The sequence below is a fragment of the Heterodontus francisci genome, chromosome 36, assembly GCF_036365525.1.
Source record: "Heterodontus francisci isolate sHetFra1 chromosome 36, sHetFra1.hap1, whole genome shotgun sequence".
In the NCBI taxonomy this organism is placed as follows: domain Eukaryota; kingdom Metazoa; phylum Chordata; class Chondrichthyes; order Heterodontiformes; family Heterodontidae; genus Heterodontus; species Heterodontus francisci.
Window position 1 is genome coordinate 36,273,207 of NC_090406.1, and position 21,839 is coordinate 36,295,045.

General features: G+C 45.9%; 1 protein-coding gene across 3 annotated transcripts in view; it reads left to right on the top strand.

Annotated features, from left to right (window-relative positions):
• Window positions 1–21,839, top strand: part of sema6bb (sema domain, transmembrane domain (TM), and cytoplasmic domain, (semaphorin) 6Bb) — a 578,950-nt gene that overhangs the window by 507,829 nt on the left and 49,282 nt on the right. For all 3 annotated transcript variants that reach the window (XM_068016533.1, XM_068016532.1, XM_068016534.1), the window contains 2 exons: window positions 2,220–2,351; window positions 15,985–16,134. In XM_068016533.1, the coding sequence (XP_067872634.1) occupies window positions 2,220–2,351; window positions 15,985–16,134 (282 nt within the window). The remainder of the gene's footprint in view (window positions 1–2,219; window positions 2,352–15,984; window positions 16,135–21,839) is intronic.

Genomic DNA, 21,839 nt, shown 5'->3' on the forward strand with positions numbered 1-21,839 from the left:
AGATACAAATTCCTCTCTTGATGGCTGTTGAGAACCCCAAGTGAATGCAATTCTGGCAGAGCCACTCTAGTTTGCTGTTGGCTTGAATCCACAGCCCAGGCTGTGATTTTGTTGTCACTGCTCTAGGGAGATTCAGGTTGCTTTGCTGATGTGCCAAGGTTTCCCATCTTCATAAATTGGGCTTCTCTCACTATACGTGGCCTGCTCCCAACAGCATTGTTTACATAATGAGGCTTAATTTGGATTTGATCTGAACTAAATATTTAATATCCACGCTAAACAAATGCTTTTGAATGTTTTCCCCCCTTCATTAGTCCCTCAATGCATCCTAATAGAAGTTTGAATTCATTATAAACTTCAAATTACATCACTTCCCCAGGTGTGAAATGAATTGTTCTGTTAGATAATGGATTAATTTTACTGGGAAATGTCAGACAATGGCAACTTTTGACATCAGAAAACAGTTCAATTGAATGTAGGAGAAATTAAAATAAATATATCAAAGTAAATAGTTTATTTCAAGCTTTTAAATAGGGTCTCACTTACATAAAATAAATAGATTTTACAGGTGGGAATGCAAGCTGTGAGGAGGACATAAAGAGGCTGCAGAGCAATGTAGACAGGTTAAGTGAGTGGGCAACAGGTCGCAGATGGAGTATAATGTGGGGGAGTGTGAGGTTATTCACTTTGGTAGTAAGAATAGAAAAGTAGAATTTTTTTTTTAAAGGCATGAAACTTTTAAATGTTGATCTTCAGGGAGACTTGGGTGTACTCGTAAAGGCCTGCCCAGGTGCAAAAAAAAAACCCAACCCAAGCCCAACAGAACCACATCTGACCCAAGCCCAACCCAGCCCGAGTCCTTCCATTTTTCCCCACACCCAACCTGACCTGACCCGACCATCAGTTAACTTACCTTCCGTTTTTCACTTTCTCGCTGATCTGCACAAGCTTAAAATAACTGTAACAAAACCACCTTTCTAGTCCAAAAATTAAATTAACATTGGAGCCACTTACCTGTGATGCCCGACCCAAGCTTGAGTGCCCAACCTGAAATTGCAACCCGATCCGACCCGAACCTGACACATGTCATCAGGTTCCGTCGGGTTGGGGGTGGGGTTGGGGTTGGGGGTGGGGTTGGGTAGCAGGCCTTTGCAATCAGGTACAGCAAGCAATTATAAGGCAGACGGCATGTTGGCCTTAATTGCAAGGGGATTGGATTACAAGAATAGGGAAGTCCTGCTACAATTGTATAGGGCTTTGGTGAGACCACGCCTGGAGTACTGTGCACAGTTTTAGTCTCCATATCTAAGGAAGGATATACTTGCCTTAGAGGCGGTACAGTGGAGGTTCACTAGATTGGTTCCTGGGGTGAGAGGGTTGGCTTTTATTGAGAGGCTGAGTAAATTGAGCCTATACTCTTTCGAGGTTAGAAGAATGAGAGATGACCTCATTGAAACATACAAGATTCTGAAGGGATTTGACAGGGTGGACACTGAGAGGTTGTTTTCCCTGGCTGGGGTGTCTAGAACATAGGAACACAGCCTCAGAATAAGGGGCCGATCATTTACGACTGAGGTGAGGAGAAATTTCTTCACTCTGGTTGTGAATCTTTGGAATTTTCTACTCCAGAGGGTTGTGGATGCTCCATCATTGAGTCTATTCAAGGCTGAGATCGATAGATTTTTGGTCTCTCAGGGAATGGAGGGATATGGGGAGCGGGTGGGAAAGTGAAGTTGAGGCAGAAGATCAGCTATAATCGTATTGAATGGTAGAGGAGGGTCGAGGGGGTGTATGGTCTACTCCTGCTCCTACTTCTTATGTTATTAAACACAGTATCAGGTCATTTGGCCCATCTGGTCCATGTTTGTGTTTATTCTCCACACAAGCCTCCTCCCAGCTATCTTCATTTAACCATATCAGCATAATCTTCTATTCCTGTCTCCCTCATGTGTTTATCTAGTTTCCCCTGACTTCTTATGAGGAATTTTTTTTAAAGTTCATTGTGTGATATTTGTACTTATAAAGGATAAGGAATCATTGTTAGGGAGAATAACATTTTAACCTCTTTTTTCAGTTAGCCAACCTCCGTCTTCAATGGGCCAAGAATGGGGCCAGAGTTTTTTTGGATAATTTCTCCTGCTTCGGGTTCTGAGTACATGATTGAAAGAGGTTTTAAATAAGAATACTGACTCTGCATTTTCTTTTTCTGTTTGTTGAAGTATTCCTGGATCTGCCATCTGCGCCTTTGACATGGAGCAGGTTTCCAGCATTTTTGATGGACGTTTCAAGGAGCAGAAATCCCCAGAGTCTATATGGACGCCGGTGCCTGAGGAATTGATTCCAAAGCCAAGGTAAGAGAATCCTTCGAAGCCAAGAACACACAACATAGTACCAAATGAAATCCCTTGGGTCTGTCTGAAGGTGAGATGATAGTGCTGTGAATGGAACGCCTTCTATTTTGAATATTGTCAGCATTGGGCTCTCAAAAGTCAAATTCAGTACAATTAGATTGTAGCTTCCTCTTCTGCCCCAGTGACATGACTTTGCATGGACCTCAGAGTGCACTGCCCATTGCACCAGTGTAGCATTTTTGTACTTCATAAATATCGGGCGTGATTTTATAGGCCCCCATGAGGCGTCAGAGGCAGGGGGGCCCATAGAATCATGGCAGGGGCGGAGGGCCCATCACTGCCCCGTCGCCAAGGGATCTTGGTGCAGGATAGGCCGACGATGGCTTTCCCACCCAGAGGCCAATTGAGACCCTTAAGTGGCCTATAAGCGCCACTTAAGGGCCTCTTCCCAAGGCCGCTGGAATCTAACAAGTAGCAGGGAGTGTCTCCACTACATGGGCACCTTATAAAATGAGGCACCCTCCCTGCGGGCCTGTGGACGGGTGGGTCTCTCCTCCGTGTACAATCTGTGGCCCATGGAGGGCCCCAGCCAGGAAACAATCTACCTCCCAGGATCTCCCTCCCCCTGGGCTTTACGACCACACCCCGACTTCCCTTGTCGGGGTCTTCCGGACTGGCACCGGCAATCTCGCCTCACTTCCCTGAGGTCCGGTGTTCCAATGCTAGGCCTGGGTCCAAGGCCTCTGCAATACTGGCAGTGGTCACTGCTCCCAGTGGCGCTGCCAATACTGCTGAGCTGCCCACCCTCTAATTGGCCGGCAGCTCTTAGAGACGGGATCCCAATCTTTAATGGGACAGGGAACCCGGCGCCGGAAACGTCACTTCCGGAAAAACAGAGGATCACACTGGAGTGGCCGTGAAAAGGCCGAGGTGGGGTGCCTTCCGCCTTTTCAGCCCAGCGTCAGGAGCCCCGCCACCGTCACAAGATCCAGCCCATCTAGTGGCCTCTCTGAGTGAGATTAGCAACACAAACCTGATTTAGGGGCAATTTTGTGCTGTGGGGTCATCCTCACTATTGAGGCAGCCTCAGTTTATTTTGCAAAGGTTCCTTAAAGCTAGAAGAAAGAATGAAAATATTCTCTATCAGTGTAAATCAGGTTTAAAGCTATCTCCCACAGGTAAATGGCTCCTGAACCCTCAGACAATTTCTATTTTTATTGTGTGACATTAAACTGAGGCCTATTTAGATACAGGTTACAGATTCTATGGTACAATTTGAAGTAATGCATGAGATTCTCCCTGTGTCCTGGCTAAATACTCTTCCCTCAATAAACACCACCAAAAACAGATTCATTGGCCAGCCAATTTGTCATTTTGCTGTGTGAAAAATAAGCCTACATTTGCCTGCGTAATGGAGAGATAAGGCATTAAATAACAGCAAGTGTTTCCTTTAATGTCTCATATTTTGCACAATGTAGATATCACAAGGATCGTTAATTTATATATTTACTTATATAATGAGAAGGAAGCACTGCTTTGCTGATGGCATAAAACCTATAAGTGTAGTAAACATTCATGGATGAGCTGGACGTACAGCCAACAAAATCGGAACTCAGTGATGCCATTGATTCTCTAGCCAGCGAAAAAGCCCCTGGGAAGGACGGCATTACCCCTGAAATAATCAAGAGTGCCAAGCCTGCTATACTTTCAGCACTATATGAACTGCTTTGCCTGTGCTGGGACGAGGGAGCAGTACCACAGGACATGCGCGATGCCAATATCATCACCCTTTATAAGAACAAGGGTGACTGCGGTGACTGCAACAACTACCGTGGAATCTCCCTGCTCAGCATAGTGGGGAAAGTCTTCGCTTGAGTCGCTTTAAACAGGCTCCAGAAGCTGGCTGAGCATGTCTACCCTGAGGCACAGTGTGGCTTTCGAGCAGAGCGATCCACCATTGACATGCTGTTCTCCCTTCGCCAGCTACAGGAGAAATGCTGTGAACAACAGATGCCCCTCTACGTTGCTTCCATTGATCTCACCAAAGCCTTTGACCTCGTCAGCAGACGTGGTCTCTTCAGACTACTAGAAAAGATCGGATGTCCACCAAAGCTACTAAGTATCATCACCTCATTCCATGATGATATGAAAGGCACAATTCAGCATAGCGGTGCCTCATCAGACCCCTTTCCTATCCTGAGTGGCGTGAAACAGGGCTGTGTTCTCGCACCTACACTGTTTGGGATCTTCTTCTCCCTGCTGCTCTCACATGCGTTCAAGTCTTCAGAAGAAGGAATTTTCCTCCACACAAGATCAGGTGGCAGGTTGTTCAACCTTGCCCGTCTAAGAGCAAAGACCAAAGTACGGAAAGTCCTCATCAGGGAACTCCCCTTTGCTGACGATGCTGCATTAACATCTCACACTGAAGAGTGTCTGCAGAGTCTCATTGACAGGATTGCGGCTGCCTGCAACGAATTTGGCCTAACCATCAGCCTCAAGAAAACGAACATCATGGGACAGGACGTCAGAAATGCCCCATCCATCAATATCGGTGACCAGACTCTGGAAGTGGTTCAAGAGTTCACCTACCTAGGCTCAACTATCACCAGTAACCTGTCTCTCGATGCAGAATTCAACAAGCGCATGGGAAAGGCTTCCTCTGCTATGTCCAGACTGGCCAAGAGAGTGTGGGAAAATGGCGCACTGACACAGAACACAAAAGTCCACGTGTATCAAGCCTGTGTCCTCAGTACCTTGCTGTACGGCAGCGAGGCCTGGACAACGTATGTCAGCCAAGAGCGACGTCTCAATTCATTCCATCTTCGCTGCCTCCGGAGAATCCTTGGCATCAGGTGGCAGGACCGTATCTCCAATACAGAAGTCCTCGAGGCGGCCAACATCCCCAGCATACACACCCTACTAAGCCAGCGGCGCCTGAGATGGCTTGGCCATGTGAGCCGCATGGAAGATGGCAGGATCCCCAAGGACACGTTGTACAGCGAGCTCATCACTGGTATCACACCCACCGGCCGTCCATGTCTCCGCTTTAAAGACGTCTGCAAACGCGACATGAAGTCCTGTGACATTGATCACAAGTCGTGGGAGTCAGTTGCCAGCGATCACCAGAGCTGGTGGGCAACCATAAAGGCGGGGCTAAAGCGTGGCGAGTCGAAGAGACTTAGCAGTTGGCAGGAAAAAAGACAGAAGCGCAAAGAGAGAGCCAACTGTGTAACAGCCCCGACAACCAATTTTATCTGCAGCACCTGTGGAAGAGTCTGTCACTACAGAATTGGCCTTTATAGCCACTCCAGGCACTGCTTCACAAACCATTGACCACCTCCAGGTGCTTACCCATTGTCTCTCGAGACAAGGAGGCCAAAGAAGGTAGTAAACACTAAGGCAGATGATAATAAACGTCAAGAGGACATAGACAGATTGGTGGAATGGGCAGACGTGTGGCAGATGAAATTCAATGCAGAAAAGTCTGAGGTGATACATTTTGATAGGAAGAATGAGGAGAAACAATACATGTAAAATGGTCCAATTTTGAAGGGGATGCAAGAAGAGAAAGGCCTGGGTGTGCTGGTGCACAATTATTTGAAGATGGCAGGACAGGTTGAGTCTCTCATGACGTCCATTAAGCCTTGAGTCACAAAGCAGTCATGCATTACAGTTACCAATTCTGATTGAACCACTTGGGTTTTCCCAATTTATATTCTTTTTATTCATTCATGGGATGTGGGCGTTGCTGGTATTGCCCATCCCTAATTGCCCTTGAGAAGGTGGTGGTGAGCTGCCTTCTTGAACCGCTGCAGTCCATGTGAGATAGGTACACCCTCAGAGGTGTTAGGAAGGGAGTTCCAGGATTTTGACCCAGCGACAGTGAAGGAACGGTGATATAGTTCCAAGTCAGGATGGTGTGTGACTTGGAGGGGAACTTGCAGGTGGTGGTGTTCCCATGCATTTGCTGCCCTTGTCCTTCCAGTTGGTAGAGGTCACGTGTTTGGAAGGTGCTGTCTAAGGATCCTTGGTGCATTGCTGCAGTGCATCTTGTAAATGGTACACACTGCTGCCACTCTGCGTCGGTGGTGGAGGGAGTGAATGTTTATTGATGGGGTACCAATCAAGCGGGCTGCCATGTCCTGGATGGTGTCGAGCTTCTTGAGTGTTGTTGGAACTGCACCCATCCAGGCGAGTGGAGAGTATTCAATCACACTCCTGACCTGTGCCTTGTAGATGGTGGACAGGCTTTGGGGAGTCAGGAGGTGAGTTACTCGCCGCAGGATTCCTAGCCCCTGACCTGCTCTTCCAGCCATGGTATTTATATGGTTCAGTTCAGTTTTTCTCAAGGAATTTAATAACTCCTATTCAAATAACTTTTCTGCTCTCTCACACCAGTCCTAGAGCTTCGTATAACAAACAATCCTCATCCTTATACACAGGATCATAGAATGGTTACATTCAGCCCATCGTGTCCATGCCGGCTCTCTGCAAAAGCAACTCAGCTAGTCCCACTCCCTCGCCTTGCTTCGTCGCCCTGCAATTTGTTTCCACTTCAGGTGCTTGACCAATTCCCTTTTGAAAGCCACTCATGTTAGCTTGGATTTCTTCAGATTAGAGATGTCAAACTGGAGTAGTTCTATCTGTGGTTTCCCCCCCCCCTCCCAGCCTCCCCCCACTGGACCAGCTTCATTTCTCTCCTAGTTGCCCATGACGTATATTGCTGCATCACCACCTTTACTGTCCTTTCTGAACCAACTATGGGCTGGATTTTACCAGCCCTCTGGAGATGGGCTGGGAGGTGGAAAGCCTCATAAAATCGTGGCAGAAGGCGTCGGGAGGGGAGCCCGACATCCTCCCACTGCCATGAGATATTCTTAACAGCAGGAACGGCAGCAGCACAGCCACCATCAGTCAGAGGTGGGCAGCCAATTAAACCAATTAATTGGCCAATTAACAGCCACTTCCTGCACCCGCAGGCATTTTACTTGCATCAGGATGGGCAGGCACTGTGTGGGGAGACCACCAGGTAAACCGTGCCAGCCTCCCAGCAGGTTCCGGGGGTGGGGGGACCTTCATTTAAGTCTGGTCCATGGCCCACAGAGAGGCCACTTGGCAGCAATGGCTGATTCCCACAGCTCTGACGTTGCTACTGGAGGGCTCGCCCCTCTGATTTCCAGGGCATGCCTATTTGGCTTGGCAATTTAAATAAAAAATCCTTACCTGGTCTTCGAGGGTGCCTCAACATAGTGAGTCCTCTCCTTCCTGCAGCCTCACCAGCGGCCGACTCTATTAGTGGCGCTGCCGAGCTGCCAGCCCTCTAATTGGGGTGGAGCAGGCCACCATCCTCAATTGGATGGCGGTCCTGGTGGCAGCCTCCTAATTGCCTGCCACCAGTAATATCCCGCCCAGGGTCCTGCCACCCATCTGCATCGACTCGGGACTCACTTTTGGTCCCTGGGGTGGAATAACCTGAGATTTGGCAAAATTCTGGCCCATGTCCCCGAATGTTAAATTAATTTGCATTCTCTGGGTTTAGCCATATTTCTGATATTCCCACTACGTCATAGTTCTGGTTCTGTCATCTCATTTGTAATGCTTCTAGCATTCATATAAGTATTGTAATGCAGATTTTCCTTCTTTCATGACTCCCAATGTCTCTCTTTTGCTGGGCTTCTGTATCTGTATTATATATATATTGTTTTTGTATTATATCTCAGGATTACTGTGTCCATACCCATCTTTTGACTGCCTTCTACCTTAAAGATTCATTTCATCCGGGCTTCGGGTATCTATCCTCCATCTAGTTTAAATGATTTGCAAATGCAGCTTAAATGTTCCTCTCAAGTCTCTTTTTGTTCCTATATGATTCAGATGCAGCCATCTCTCCTGAACCTGTCTTTTTTGTTCCCACCTATTTATAAAGATAGCATTCCTGTTTTCACACCAAGTTGCTGGCAATTTCTGGACATCTTTAATTTTATCAAACTGCTCTCTTTTCCCAAATCTTGGAAGTATACCAAAGAGCACTGCTCTGCATTCCTTATCTTTGAGCCAATCTTTAGGTATGTGCTGTTTCAGGCCCAGGTACTATTTCTTTCTATATTTTTGACTGCCGCCACAGGGTCTGGACCTGACCCCCTTCAGTATCCTTTCTAATTTTTTCTTCTTGTGCAGTGTTGACGCTCCAGGTAGACAGATCACCATCCTTGAACTTAGATCTTCTGGCACACATGGCTATCTATTTTGCTGAGTAATGAATTCCCTAAAAAACACAGTTTCTGTGATATGAAGATTGCATTATTCTCCAACCTGATATTTCTGGTATCCTTCCTTCCAGGATCTTGTTACCTTGGTGACATTGAACAGTCCTGGGAATCTATCCATTACTGAGATTACTGTGGCATCTTTGAAAGGTTTCTTATCAATTTTGTTGTTGTTCTCAACCATTATCCCCATTCCCCTGGTTTCCGTCTGCACCATATTTTCACAGCCCTGCTCCTAGTTATACTGGTTTGCAGTCCTGCTTCCTGAAGGTTCACTCCCAAGATCTAATGATCAAGATCAAGACTTCACTGATCTGCCATTGCTCACTTAACAACTCTAATACTATTCACTCACCTTCAAAAAACCCCAATGGGAGGCTAAACAAAACCTAATGGAAGAAGCCAAAGACAGGTTCAAGAGTTTGTGGCAGGCTTTTGAAGATGAAGTGTGTGATTCAGAGATGTTGAAAATAAAATGGAGCACACAGTGACATAAAATGGATGATATAACATGCATTTTGGGAAAGTGGAGCTAGTACGTTAGAAACCTCTACAGGTCTTTACTGCAGACAGATCCCCAAGTTGCACTGATATGACATTCTTTGCAGCTAGCAAGATAAAGCAGAATGAAATAAGGGAAGCAACACAGGGTTTTGTCTGCCATTAGGTATGATATGAGCTTCAGCAAGAGTGAGGAAGGTTAGATTATAATGTGAGATGTTTATAGCTATGATTGTGAGCCTATAAAAAAATATATAATTAAGAGTAGGAAGGTTAGTTTAGGAATAAGGAAAAAATTATTGAAGGAAAGCAACTAAATATTTCTAAACACCAAGAAATATGTACTTGTAAATCATGGGATAGAAAGGTTCCACTGTCCTGTCCACTGTCCTGTGTTAGTTTCCTACCATAATCCAGCAGGCCAGGAGACAAAGAAGAGCCAAGTGACATAGAGGGATCCCAGCAGGATAGAAGAATGAGAGCATCCTGGTGAAGAAAGGCAGTCAGGACTGAAGACACGAGAGATAAAGCTCAAGGCATCAAAAGTTCCATCCAGCAGACTCACTGATGTAAGTTACTGTGGAGGCAGGACTTGCATGCTGACTATGAGTGATGTATATTTCTTCATAAACTGTTTAAGTGCTGACCCTAAACAAACAAACCTAATAATTAATAAGATAAGAAATCAGCTAGAATACCTAATGGAGAAGGCAAGAGGTTATAGTCCAAGAGTTTGTGGCAGACTTTTGAAGAAAAGACAGCGTGACTGGCAGCAGGCATAAAAGAGCAGTGGCAGAGAGTGAGAGCACAGCGAGATTGGCAGGGAGGATAAAAGAGTAGAGGCAGAGTGAGAGCACAGTAGCACCGGCAGCAGGGATAAAAAAGCAGCGGCAGAGCATGAGACCAGCGGCAGGGATATAGGAGTTCTGGGGAGGGTTCCCAGTGAACCGACTGGATTCAGGAAAAAAAAAAATCAAAGTGTGACATCACAGGAAAGCAGGTAAGTGATTGGTTGGTGAGTATTTCTCTTTTTCTGTCAAAACTAGGGCATTTGTACAAATTTTGATCTAGGAAATTAAAAATTCCAATCAGAGTAAGTATAACAGTAATTGAATTAATAAGAGAATTAGCACAAAGCAAGTCGAGAGGCATTATTTCAAATTAATGATTTAAATAAGGTACTAACTAAATTGCAAAAGAAGGAATAGGGTTTTTTAATGATCATGGATGGGCAGCTGCAATCTGTTGCTTGCAATTCCTGTGCCATGTGGGAACTCCAGGACACATCACATGTCTCAGGAAACCACATGTGAAGGAAGTGCCTCCAGCTACTTCAGCTCAAGCTCAGGAGTTCTGAGCTTGATGGGGCAGCCAGAGTCACTGTGGAGCATCAGGAAGCAGGAGAGTTTCCTGGATCGTACTTTACAGGAGGCGGTCACCCCACAGGCAGTGAGGGCTCAGGATACTAGGTGGGTAGCCATCCAAAAGAGTAGGAAGAGGCAGGAGGTAGTACAGTCTTCAGGACATGTGCCACTCTTAAACAGGCACTCAGCATTAGAGATTGTTGGCAGTGACAATACTCTGAAGGTGTGCAGTCCAGATCATGGCACCAATGGGCAACAGACTGTACAGGAAGGAGCAGCAAAGTGTAGAAATGCAGCTTTGCAGGAGATTCCCTAGTCAGAGGGGTACACAGGCATTTCTGTAACCGTCATCTTGAGTCCCACATATTGTGTTTGCTTCCCTGATGCCAGGGTAAAGAGAGGGTGCAGCTGCTTCCTTCAATCATAAGGTCAGAAGTGGGGATGTTCACTGATGATTGTGCAATGTTTAGCACCACTCATGACTCCTCAGATACTGAAGCAGTCTGTGTAGAAATGCAGCAAGACCTGGGCAATGTTCAAGCTTGGGCTGATAAGTGGCAAGTAACATTCATGCCACACAAGTGCCAGGTAATGACCATCTCCAACAAGAAGGAATCTAACCATCTCCCCTTGACATTTAATGGCATTACCATTGCTAAATTCCCCACTATCAACATCCTGGGGGTTACCATTGTCTAGAAACTGAACTGGACCAGCCATATAAATACCATGGCTACACGAGCAGGTCAGAGGCTAGGAATCTGGCGGCAAGTAACTCCCCAAAGCCTGTCCACCATCTACAAGGCACAAGTCAGGAGTGTGATGGAATACTCTCCACTTGCCTGGATGGGTGCAGCTCCAACAACACTCAAGAAGCTTGACACCATCCAGGACAAAGCAGCCCGGTTGATTGACACCCCATCCACAAACATTCATTCCCTCCACCACCGATGCACAGTGGCAGCAGTGTGTACCATCTACAAGATGCACTGTAGCAATGCAGCAAGGCTCCTTAGACAACACCTTCGAAACCCGCGACCTCTACCACCTAGAAGAGCAAGGGCAGCAAATTTTTAGGAACACCACCACCTGCAAGTTCCCCTCCAAGTCACACACCATCCTGACTTGGAACTATATTGCCTTTCCTTCACTGTTGCTGGGTCAAAATCCTGGAACTCCCTTTCTAACAGCACTGCGGATGTCCCTACCCCACATGGACTGCAGTGGTTCAAGAAGGCAGCTCACCACCACCTTCCCAAGGGCAATTAGGCATGGGCAATAAATGCTGGCCTAGCCAGTGACGCCCACATCCCATGAACGAATATAAAAAAAAATATTCTGCAGGGGAAAGGGATTGAGCCAGAAGTTGTGGTACACATTGGTACCAACTATTGAAGTCCTACTTTCAGATTTTCAGGAGCTAAGGAGGAGGTTAAAGAGTGGGTCCTCAAAGGTAGCAATCTCTGGATTACTCCCAGTGCCTCGCGCTAGCGAGAATAGAAACAGGAACATAGGGAGGATCAATGCGTGGCTTGCATGGTGCAGGAGGGAGGGCTTCAGATTCTTGTGACATTGGGACCAGCTCTGGGCAGAAGGCATCTATTCAAACGGGACAGATTACACCTCAACAGGACTGGGATCAATGTCGTCGTGGGGAGATTCACTAGGCTGGTTGGGGAGGGTTTGAACTAAATTGGGAGGGGACTAAGCACCAGCATATAGAAGTAGAAAAGGGGAATAAAGTGCAAAATGTGAGAGTGTTGGCTGGTTGGGGAGGGTTTGAACTAAATTGGGAGGGGACTAAGCACCAGCATATAGAAGTAGAAAAGGGGAATAAAGTGCAAAATGTGAGAGTGTTGTACAGTACTAGAGAATGGAGTAGTTCCATATTAGAGAGGAGCAGACTGAGAAGGGCTGCGATGAATACAAAGACAGGTTACAATGCATGTATGTAAACGCCCAAAGTGTGGTGAATAAGGTTGGTGAGCTACAAGCACAAATAGCAGTATGTGAATATGATGTAGTGGCAATAACGGAAACATGACTTAAAAATGGTGAGGACTGGGGGCTTAATATACAAGGATATAAATGTTCAGAAATGATAGAGAAGGAAAAAAAGGTGGGGGGCAGTACTGATTAGGAAAGACATTATAGTGTTGGTAAGAGGGGATGTCCTTGAGGGATCAAGGCCCAACTCGAAAGGAGGCAGTGCTGGATCCAGTGCTGGGAAATTAGGTGGCCAAGTGGACGGAGTGTCTGTGGGGGAGAACTTGGGGAAGAGTGATCATCGGATCATAAGGTCCAGACTCGTAATGAGGAAGAGCAAGAAATGATATAAGGTAGAATGGATAGATTAGAAGAGGGTTAATTTCAATGCATGAGAATGGATCTAGCCAGGATTAAATGGAGCCAAAGACTGGCAGGAAAACTGTAATGGAACAATGGGTTATCTTTAAGGAAGAGATGCTTCAGGTACAAGCTAGGTACATTCCAACAAGGGTGAAAGGTAGGGCAACCAAAAACAGGGCTCCTTCGATGACAAGGGAGATAGAGATTATGATGAAACAAAAGAAGATGGTGTATGATGCATGTCAGGTGAATTCTTCAAGTGAGAACCAGGCCAAATACATTAAGTTGAGAGGGGAGGTAAAGAGGAAAATAAGACTGGCAAAGAGAGAATATGAGAATAGAATGGCAGTCAACATAAAATGGAAACCAAAAATCTTCTGCCAGCATATAAATTGTTAGAGTATAGTAAGAGGTGGAGTGGGGCCTATTGGGGGACAAAGAGAGTAATATATGCTTAGAAGCACAGGGCAAGCCTAGAATATTTGATAGTATTTTGTATCGGTGTTTACTTAGGAAGAGGAATCTGACAAAATATTGGTAGAAGCGGAGAGAGTAAAGGCAATAGATAGGGTTAAAATTGAGAAGGAGGCGTTATTGGAAAGGCTGGCTATGCTTAGGGTAGGTAAGTCACCTGGTCCAGATGGCTTGCATCCCAGGCTGGTAAAGGAGGTGGGGTTGGAGATAGCAGAAGGGCTTGCCATAATCCTCCAATCTTCCCTAGATATGAGGGAAATGCCAGAGAATTGGAGAGTGACAAATGTGACACCCTTATTCAAGAAAGGGAGTAAGGACAGTCAAGCAACTACAGGCCAGTTAGTTTGACATCATTGGTGGGTAACGTGTTAGAAACAATAATTAAGGGGAAAAATCAACAGGGACTTGGAGAACTTTCAGTTAATTAAGGATAGCCAGCACAGATTTGTAAAAGGCTTGACTAACCCAATTGAATTTTCTGATGAAGGGAATGCAGTGGATGTTGTCTGTATGCATTTTAAGAAAGTGTTTGATAAAGTATCGCAAAAAAAGCAGGTTAACAAAATTGAGGCTCATGGAACAGGAGGGTCAGTGTTCAATTGGATTAAAAAATAATTGGCTTAAGGACAGAAAACAACAAGTCGTGGTAAATGGTTGTTTTTCACATTGGAGGATGATTGACAGTGGTGTTCCCCAAGGGTCTGTGCTGGGCCCACTGCTTTTTTTCACTATGTACAAATGACTTGTATCTTGGAATACAGAGTAGAATTTCGAAATTTGTGGATGATACCAAACTTGGAGGAGTGGCAACAGTGAGGATGATACAAATCATCTGCAAGATGACATAAATAAGCTAGCAGAATGGGCAGACAAGTGGCAGATGGAATTTAATATAGACAAGTATGAGATCATGCATTTGACAGAAGGGATAGGGAGAGGCATATAGACTTAATGGCACATTTCTAAAGAGTGCAGGAGCAGAGGGACCTGGGGGTGCATATGCATCAGTCTTTGAAGGTGGCAGAACACATTGAACGAGTGGTTAGCAAAGCATATGGGATCTTGAGCTTCATAAATAAAGGTATAGAGTACAAAAGCAGGGAAGTTATGCTGAACCTTTATAAGGTTCTGGTTAGGCCCCAAGTATTGTGTCCAGTTCTGATCATTACACTTTAGGAAGGATGTGAGAGTCCTTGAGAGGGTGCAGAGGTGATTTACCAGAATGATTCCAGGGATGGGGAATTTAAATACATGGTTAGGTTGGAGAAGCTGGGGTTCTTTTCCCTGTTGCAAAGGAGATTAAGGGGAGATTATGACAGGCTTAGATAAATTAGGCAAGGAAAAACTGTTTCCATTAACTGATGGTCCAAGGACTAGGGGACACAGATTGAATGTTTTAGGCAAGAAACGGGGGAATGTGAGGAAGAACCTTTTTACGCAGTGAGTGTTAATGACCTGGAGCTCATTGCCCACAAGGGTGATGGAAGCGGAGACTATCAATGATTTCAAAAATAAATTGCATGGGCACTTAAAGGAAATAAAATTGAGGGGCTACAGCGATTGAGCAGAAGAGTGGGACTGACTGGTTTGCTCCAAGGAGAGAGCCGGCATGGACTCGACGGCCTCTTTCTATGCCCTAAATGACTCTATGACTCTAAAAATGTTGCTGGTGTAGTAAGGTGATTTGGGGGCGAAAGCTCCAAAAGGCAGAGAGTATAGTACCTGGAGGAACAGACAACAGAAGGGAATAATGTGGCATTTTATATAACAGAGATGAAAATTGACCATATTTATACACCAAAGGCAATATGTACGCCATGGATTAATGGCATTATGGGTAGAAAATACAATTGTGAGAACATGCCTTTTCTTGTGTAGATTCCTCTGGCAGATGGCAAAAAGCAAGGTTGGCATGACAACAAGGTGAAATAAATTGGAGGAAATTAGTTCTGCCAATTAAAATAAAGTAAATTTGGCAGTGAGAGTGACATAATATGCTTTCTTTTACATTTGTGTTCGGCAATGGAACAGTTTTGCACTTTAGACACCCAAGCCGGGATTTCCCACCCACCGCCTTCTGGTGTTCAGATGGCTGTGCGGTGTATTAAGACTGAGAAATGCTTGGAGATGTGTTCCAGCATTTCCTTCCTTGATGCTCAATGCCCCCCCCATCTGCCCCCCCCCCCCCCCCCCCACTGCCCACACACCCCAATCCCTGACCCCTCATCCACTCACCAAACCCATATACAGACAGAAGAAAGCAAATGCAATGCAAACCAGGGAACTATGTCCTCTAGTGCACCTCCCATAATTTGCTTCTTCAGAGCACAGTTTATCCCAGATGTCCTGCATCCCAACACCGGCAACAATGGTGGACATGAAGTATTTTCTGGATGGTTGGGATTGTGTAATCAATGACATGAAGAGTGACAGGTCTGCATGCGAAATGCATTTTTTGTCATCAAATTCATAAAGTAAAACCTAATTGTGGCACAGGAAGGGTTAAATGCTATTTTCTGATTGATGGGCAACACGTAGTGTAAGTGAACCAACAAAACACAGCTTAATTTGTCCAATGGACTCAACTTACCTACTTACCTCATGAACCATCAGTGTTTTAATACACACCGCACATTGAGCATCACCTTTTGCATATATTCTTGTTTCTCACACATACAGACCTGGCTGCTGTGCAGGACCTGGAACCAAATACAACTCCTCCAATGGGTTTCCAGATGAGATGTTGAACTTCGTAAAGACTCACCCACTGATGGATGATACAGTTCCCTCACTGAGCCATGGGCCATGGATTATAAAGACGACCATCAGGTGAAATTTAAAGACTCAGGCATCAAAATTAGTTTAAAAGAGGAGCACTATTTCTGTGCCTTCTAATGTGGAGTCATTAGTAATCAGAGATTTTCAATCTATTTTAATCACCCACAAGGAAAATATTAGAATTCTGGCTGTGATCCTTCCCCCTGCCTATTGCTGTTCTGCCCCTGTGCAGTATTTGACTTGTCCTTTAATAATAACAATCTATAAATGTAAGGGAGCAGATATACTCGAATTTTACGTCAATACATATTGGTTTCAAGGGTGCAAAATGGTCACATGACCCAATTATCAGGTCCCAATCTAACTCTTGAATTCAACTAAGACAATTAGTGTGAGACTCTATCCAAGAGGACACCTCACAGTGTTTCAGGTCCACGCCAGCTGTAGTACAACAATGTTCTGGTGTGAAACTGCATCTGAAACATGCCTAGGTAATCCTGGCAAATTTTAAAACTTCAAATGGAAGTTTTTAATGTTAAGACACAGCAGGAGTTATTTTGGTGAAAGGATGAAAACAGACACTAAATGGGTGCTGTGCTAATAAGGTATGCCTGTTTGGATATCTGGTTTTAGCGTGCAATTTTATTCCTAATTATTGGTTACCATAATTTAAACTTGTCTGGAGGTGGTAAAATAGAGACACCTCCAGGTTTAGCACTCAAGTGCTGTTTAGACAATTGATGTGGAGCAGTAATTGTGGGCTTCACTCAACCACTTCCACTGAAGATCTGGGGGGATTTTCTCAGGCCCGTGGAGACAAGTTTGGAGGATCAGGGGAGGGGAGCGCAGGAAAATTAGAGAAAATGCTGGCAGACAAGTATCCCGATGTGTTTCCGCCACCTCCCGCTTTTCCCAGGGATGGGTTGAGTGCGCTGATGACCACCTTCCCGGTAGCGGCAGGAAGACAAGTGAACCTATTAAGGAACCAATATGTGGGATTTTCCCAGTGGATTCCCTCTGTCCCAACAGCGGAGCAGTCTCACACTGTGTACCCAACCCAGCAGGGTGGAGAAGGCACAGCAGGAAAACAACAGAGAAACTGACAATCTGTAAAGGCTTTGATCAGTTGAACTGAACAGCTACAGAAATGGACAGGCTGTGAGACTGCCTTACAAGGCACTGATTCTGCCAGAGAGTACTGTCACTGATTGACAGGTGAGTGCCAATTGCCTTGACGGCTCGTCACATGATGAGCACTACACCCATCCTTAGCTGCATTTCCCTGCCTTCAGAACCACACTGGAGCAGCTTATTCAGCTACACCATCACCCGTTGCTGAGAATCTAGGGCAGGGGGCTTTCCACTGCAACTGCTCCACGGCAGCAGCCCCAGCTGCCTTCTACACAGCCACATGCCCCTCCACAGGGCAGAGGAGTGGGCACCGAGATGCGGATGGAAGGAGGTGTGACCCCCCCCAACAGCGGGTCTCACGAGGCTCAGCCTGTCATGACAGGCTGCTGCTGACATCCTCATCCTCATGGTGCCAGACTGCCTTCCCAGTGGACCAGGCGAGCACACATTGCCAGTGGCTGACAAGGTGTCTGTCACTGGAGGCCGACACTCCCCTGCATCCCACACACCCCCTGTCCCTGATTCTCGCCAAGTGAATGATCTCTTCTCCTGCAAGGACAGAAAGCAGTGAAGTAGGAGTGTTAGGAATGGCTTGTGTTCAGAGGAATGAAGGACAACATTTGTTTATGGTGACTGTGAGACATGGGTGTGAGAGGGTTATAGGGTGATGGTGAGTGTTGGTTGTTCAGATGGAAATGTGAGGTATCTGCAGAGAGAGGAATGAGTGGAGCTGTAAGGTGTGTAGCTCTGAGGCATGCTTTGCAGAAGAATGCTGGGGATTGGCACCAGACAGTGCTACCCCACTCACCTGTCATGCCCTCCTGAGGGTCTGGATCCTTCTGGTCCACTGTCTCCAGGTTAGAGTGGTCACGATGCTGCTGCTCACTTCCTCAGCCACTTCCATCTATACTTGCTTGGTTGAAGAATCTGTCCTCCTCCTCCTGCCCTTAGGAGAGCTCACACTGCAACCCCGCAGCTGTCTCAGCCAGACCTCCAAGCAAAAGCAAAATACCCGAGGGCCAGCCTTCCCAGGTCTCGTCACCATTCCTGTAGTTGCTGCAGCCTACAAAAACCAAGTCCTGATGAGCTTCTCTGAAGCATGTCATGGTCCCTTTAATTAGAAATCCTTCCTCTGACAAAATAGCTGTGTAAGCCCGCCCGACCTCCCTAATTGGTTGGGAATCCTGGAGGCAGGCTGTTTATAGAGTCTTGTCAACTGCAGATTCACAGTGTTTCCACAGTTCACTGCGTGAGCCAGGGGCTCTGGACATCTGATAGTGACTGAGACCCACATTTTAAAGGGTCTTGTATGCTGGTGCTAGATTTTGTTGAAATGGAAAACCATGTCGTTGGATTCTATCTTTTTTTTACAATGGGACTCAAAGTTCCCATTCCGAGGATGCAAAATGGGGGGTAGCGGGAGATTTTAATTGCTCCACCAATTGTGGCAGTGCCTTCAGATGCCTAGGTCCTAAGCTCTGGAATTCCCTTCCTAAACCTCTCTGCCCCTCCACATCTCTCTCCTCTTTTAAGATGCTCCTTAAAAACTATCTCTTTGAACTAGCACTTGGTCAGCAGCCCTAATACTTCCTCATGTGGCACGGTGTCAAATTTTGCTTTATAACACTGCTGTGAAGCACCTTGGAAGGTTTTATTACGTTAAAGGCGCTATATAAATACAAGTTGTTGTTCTGTAATGTATCAGCCACACGTTACACATGATTTCTCTTTCCTCTAGTTACAATGCAAGTTAAACTTCAATTGAATTTTACCCCTTATATTTCAGTTTAAAGACAATCTTACTGTGATGGCATAGGATGTATTCCTGTTCATTTTAGCACATTAGAGTCATAGAGAGATACAGCACTGAAACAGGCCCTTCAGCCCAACGAGTCTGTGCTGACCATCAACCACCCATTTATACTCATCCTACATTAATCCCATATTCCCTACCACATCCCCACTTTCCCTCAATTCTCCTACCATCTACCTACACTAGGACCAATTTACAATGGCCAATTTGCCTATCAACCTGCAAGTCTTTGGCTGTAGGAGGAAACTGCAGCACCCGGTGGAAACCCACATGGTCACAGAGAAAACTTGCTAACTCCACACAGGCAGTACCCAGAACCGAACCCAGGTCGCTGGAGCTGTGAGGCTGCAGTGCTAACCACTGCGCCACTGTGCCGCCCTGCTAACAGGACAACAGGGTTCAGTGAGAGGCAACTGTAGTAAAGGCAGATATCTCACCAAATTGACTGCAGTGATTGCTGAGACCATGCGAAGCCCAGCTGGAATTGTGTTTGCATCCCAAAGGAGCGAGTGTTCCTATAGCTGAGCACATATTCAGCAAGTGATTCTCTGTGTTTAAACTTCCAAAGTTGAATTTGAGGTAAGACCGCTATTTGGGGATAGTTCAACAGGCAGGAGAAATGATGCATGAAGTTTTGCTGCTAGTATTTTATATGGAAGTTTTGGATTGACAGGGAACATTGAGATGCAGCTTTTGTGTTCCTAGTATAAATGTGAAAACGTAGTTCTAGTACTAGCAACTGTGATTGCATTATAGAGAACTGATCGCACAGCCACATCTCTATAATACTTTAGGGAATGTGACCTGGTAAGCTTCCTCATCCAGTTTATTTGTCTTATGCCACGTTTATATTGCAGAAACCTTTCTATTGCAGGAGTCAGTTAATGCACTGGGCTGTTGATGCTCCATAATCTGCCCTGTAAAAATTGAAGCAGGGAAATAATTTTTTTTTTAAATTCTTTCATGGGATGTGGGCGTCACTGGCCAGGCCAGCATTTATTGCCCATGCCTAATTGCCCTTGAGAAGGTGGTGGTGAGCTGCCTTCTGGAACCGCTGCAGTCCATGTGGGGTAGGTACACCTACAGTGCTGTTAGGAAGGGAGTTCCAGGATTTTGACCCAGAGACAGTGAAGGAACGCCGATATAGTTCCAAGTCAGGATGGTGTGTGACTTGGAGGGGAACTTGCCCTTGGTGTTCCCATGGTGTTCCCATGTATGTGCTGCCCTTGTCCTTCTAGTTGGTCGAGGTCGCGGGTTTGGAAGGTGCTGTCTAAGGAGCCTTGGTGCATTGCTGCAGTGCATCTTGTAGATAGTACACACTGCTGCTACTGTGCGTCGGTGGTCAAGGGAGTGAATGTTTGTAGATGGGGTGCCAATCAAGCGGGCTGCTTTGTCCTGGATGGTGTCGAGCTTCTTGAGTGTTGTTGGAGCTGCACCCATCCAGGCAAGTGGAGAGTATTCCATCGCACTCCTGACCTGTGCCTTGTAGATGGTGGACAGGCTTTGGGGAGGCAGGAGGTGAGTTACTCGTCTCAGGATTCCTAGTCTCTGACCTGCTTTTGTAGCCACGGTATTTATATGGCTACTCCAGTTCAGTTTCTGGTCAATGGTAGCCCCTAGGATGTTGATAGTGGGGGATTCAGCGATGGTAATGCCGTTGAATGTCAAGGGGAGATGGTTAGATTCTCTCTTGTTGGAGATGGTCATTGCCTGGCACTTGTGTGGCGCGAATGTTACTTGCCACTTATCAGCTCAAGCCTGGATATTGTCCAGGTCTTGCTGCATTTCTATACGGACTGCTTCAGTATATGAGGAGTCACGAATGGTGCTGAACATTGCACAATCATCAGCGAACATCCCCACTTCTGACCTTATGATTGAAGGAAGGTCATTGATGAAGCAGCTGAAGATGGTTGGGCCTAGGATACTACTGTGAGGAACTCCTGTAGTGATGTCCTGGAGCTCAGATGATTGACCTCCAACAACCACAACCATCTTCCTTTGTGCTAGGTATGACTCCAGCCAGCGGAGGGTTTTCCCCCCCGATTCCCATTGACCTCAGTTTTGCTGGGGCTCCTTGATGCCATACTCAGTCAAATGCTGCCTTGATGTCAAGCGCAGTCACTCTCACCTCACCTCTTGAGTTCAGCTCTTTTGTCCATGTTTGAACCAAGGCTGTAATGAGGTCAGGAGCTGAGTGGCCCTGGCGGAACCCAAACTGAGCGTCACTGAGCAGGTTGTTGCTTAGCAAGTGCCACTTGATGGCACTGTTGATGACACCTTCCATCACTTTACTGATGAATAGGACGCATGCACAGTTGTTCCTCAGCTGCAGTCATGACTCCAAGTTACTGGACAGGCTAACAATGCAAAAACCTGGTCCATCTTGTATGAACTGAGGCCCATCTGACCACAGCTGTTTTATGTTTGCCCACAACAGGAAAGGGAACAGACCTGGAGAGGTGTCTGTCCAGCCCAATGGAGGCTCCAGCACTATCTCACTTGTGTTGATCTTGTGTTACAATGCTGCCACACAATAAGACAGTTTCCAGTCATTGCAGTATTAGTGGCTGTAAATATACTGAATATAGGAAGATGAGGCATACATATTTTCTGCTACCTGTCTAATAAGCCTACAAGTATGGTAGTGTAGGGATTGTTACTGGACTAGTAATCCGGAGGCCTGAACTAATAATCTAGAGAATGGGAGCTCAAATCCGGCCATGGCAATTTAAATTAAGTTTAAATTTGAAATAAAAGCTAGTATCAGCAAAACTATTTCACTAATGTTCTTCAGGGAAGGAAACCTACT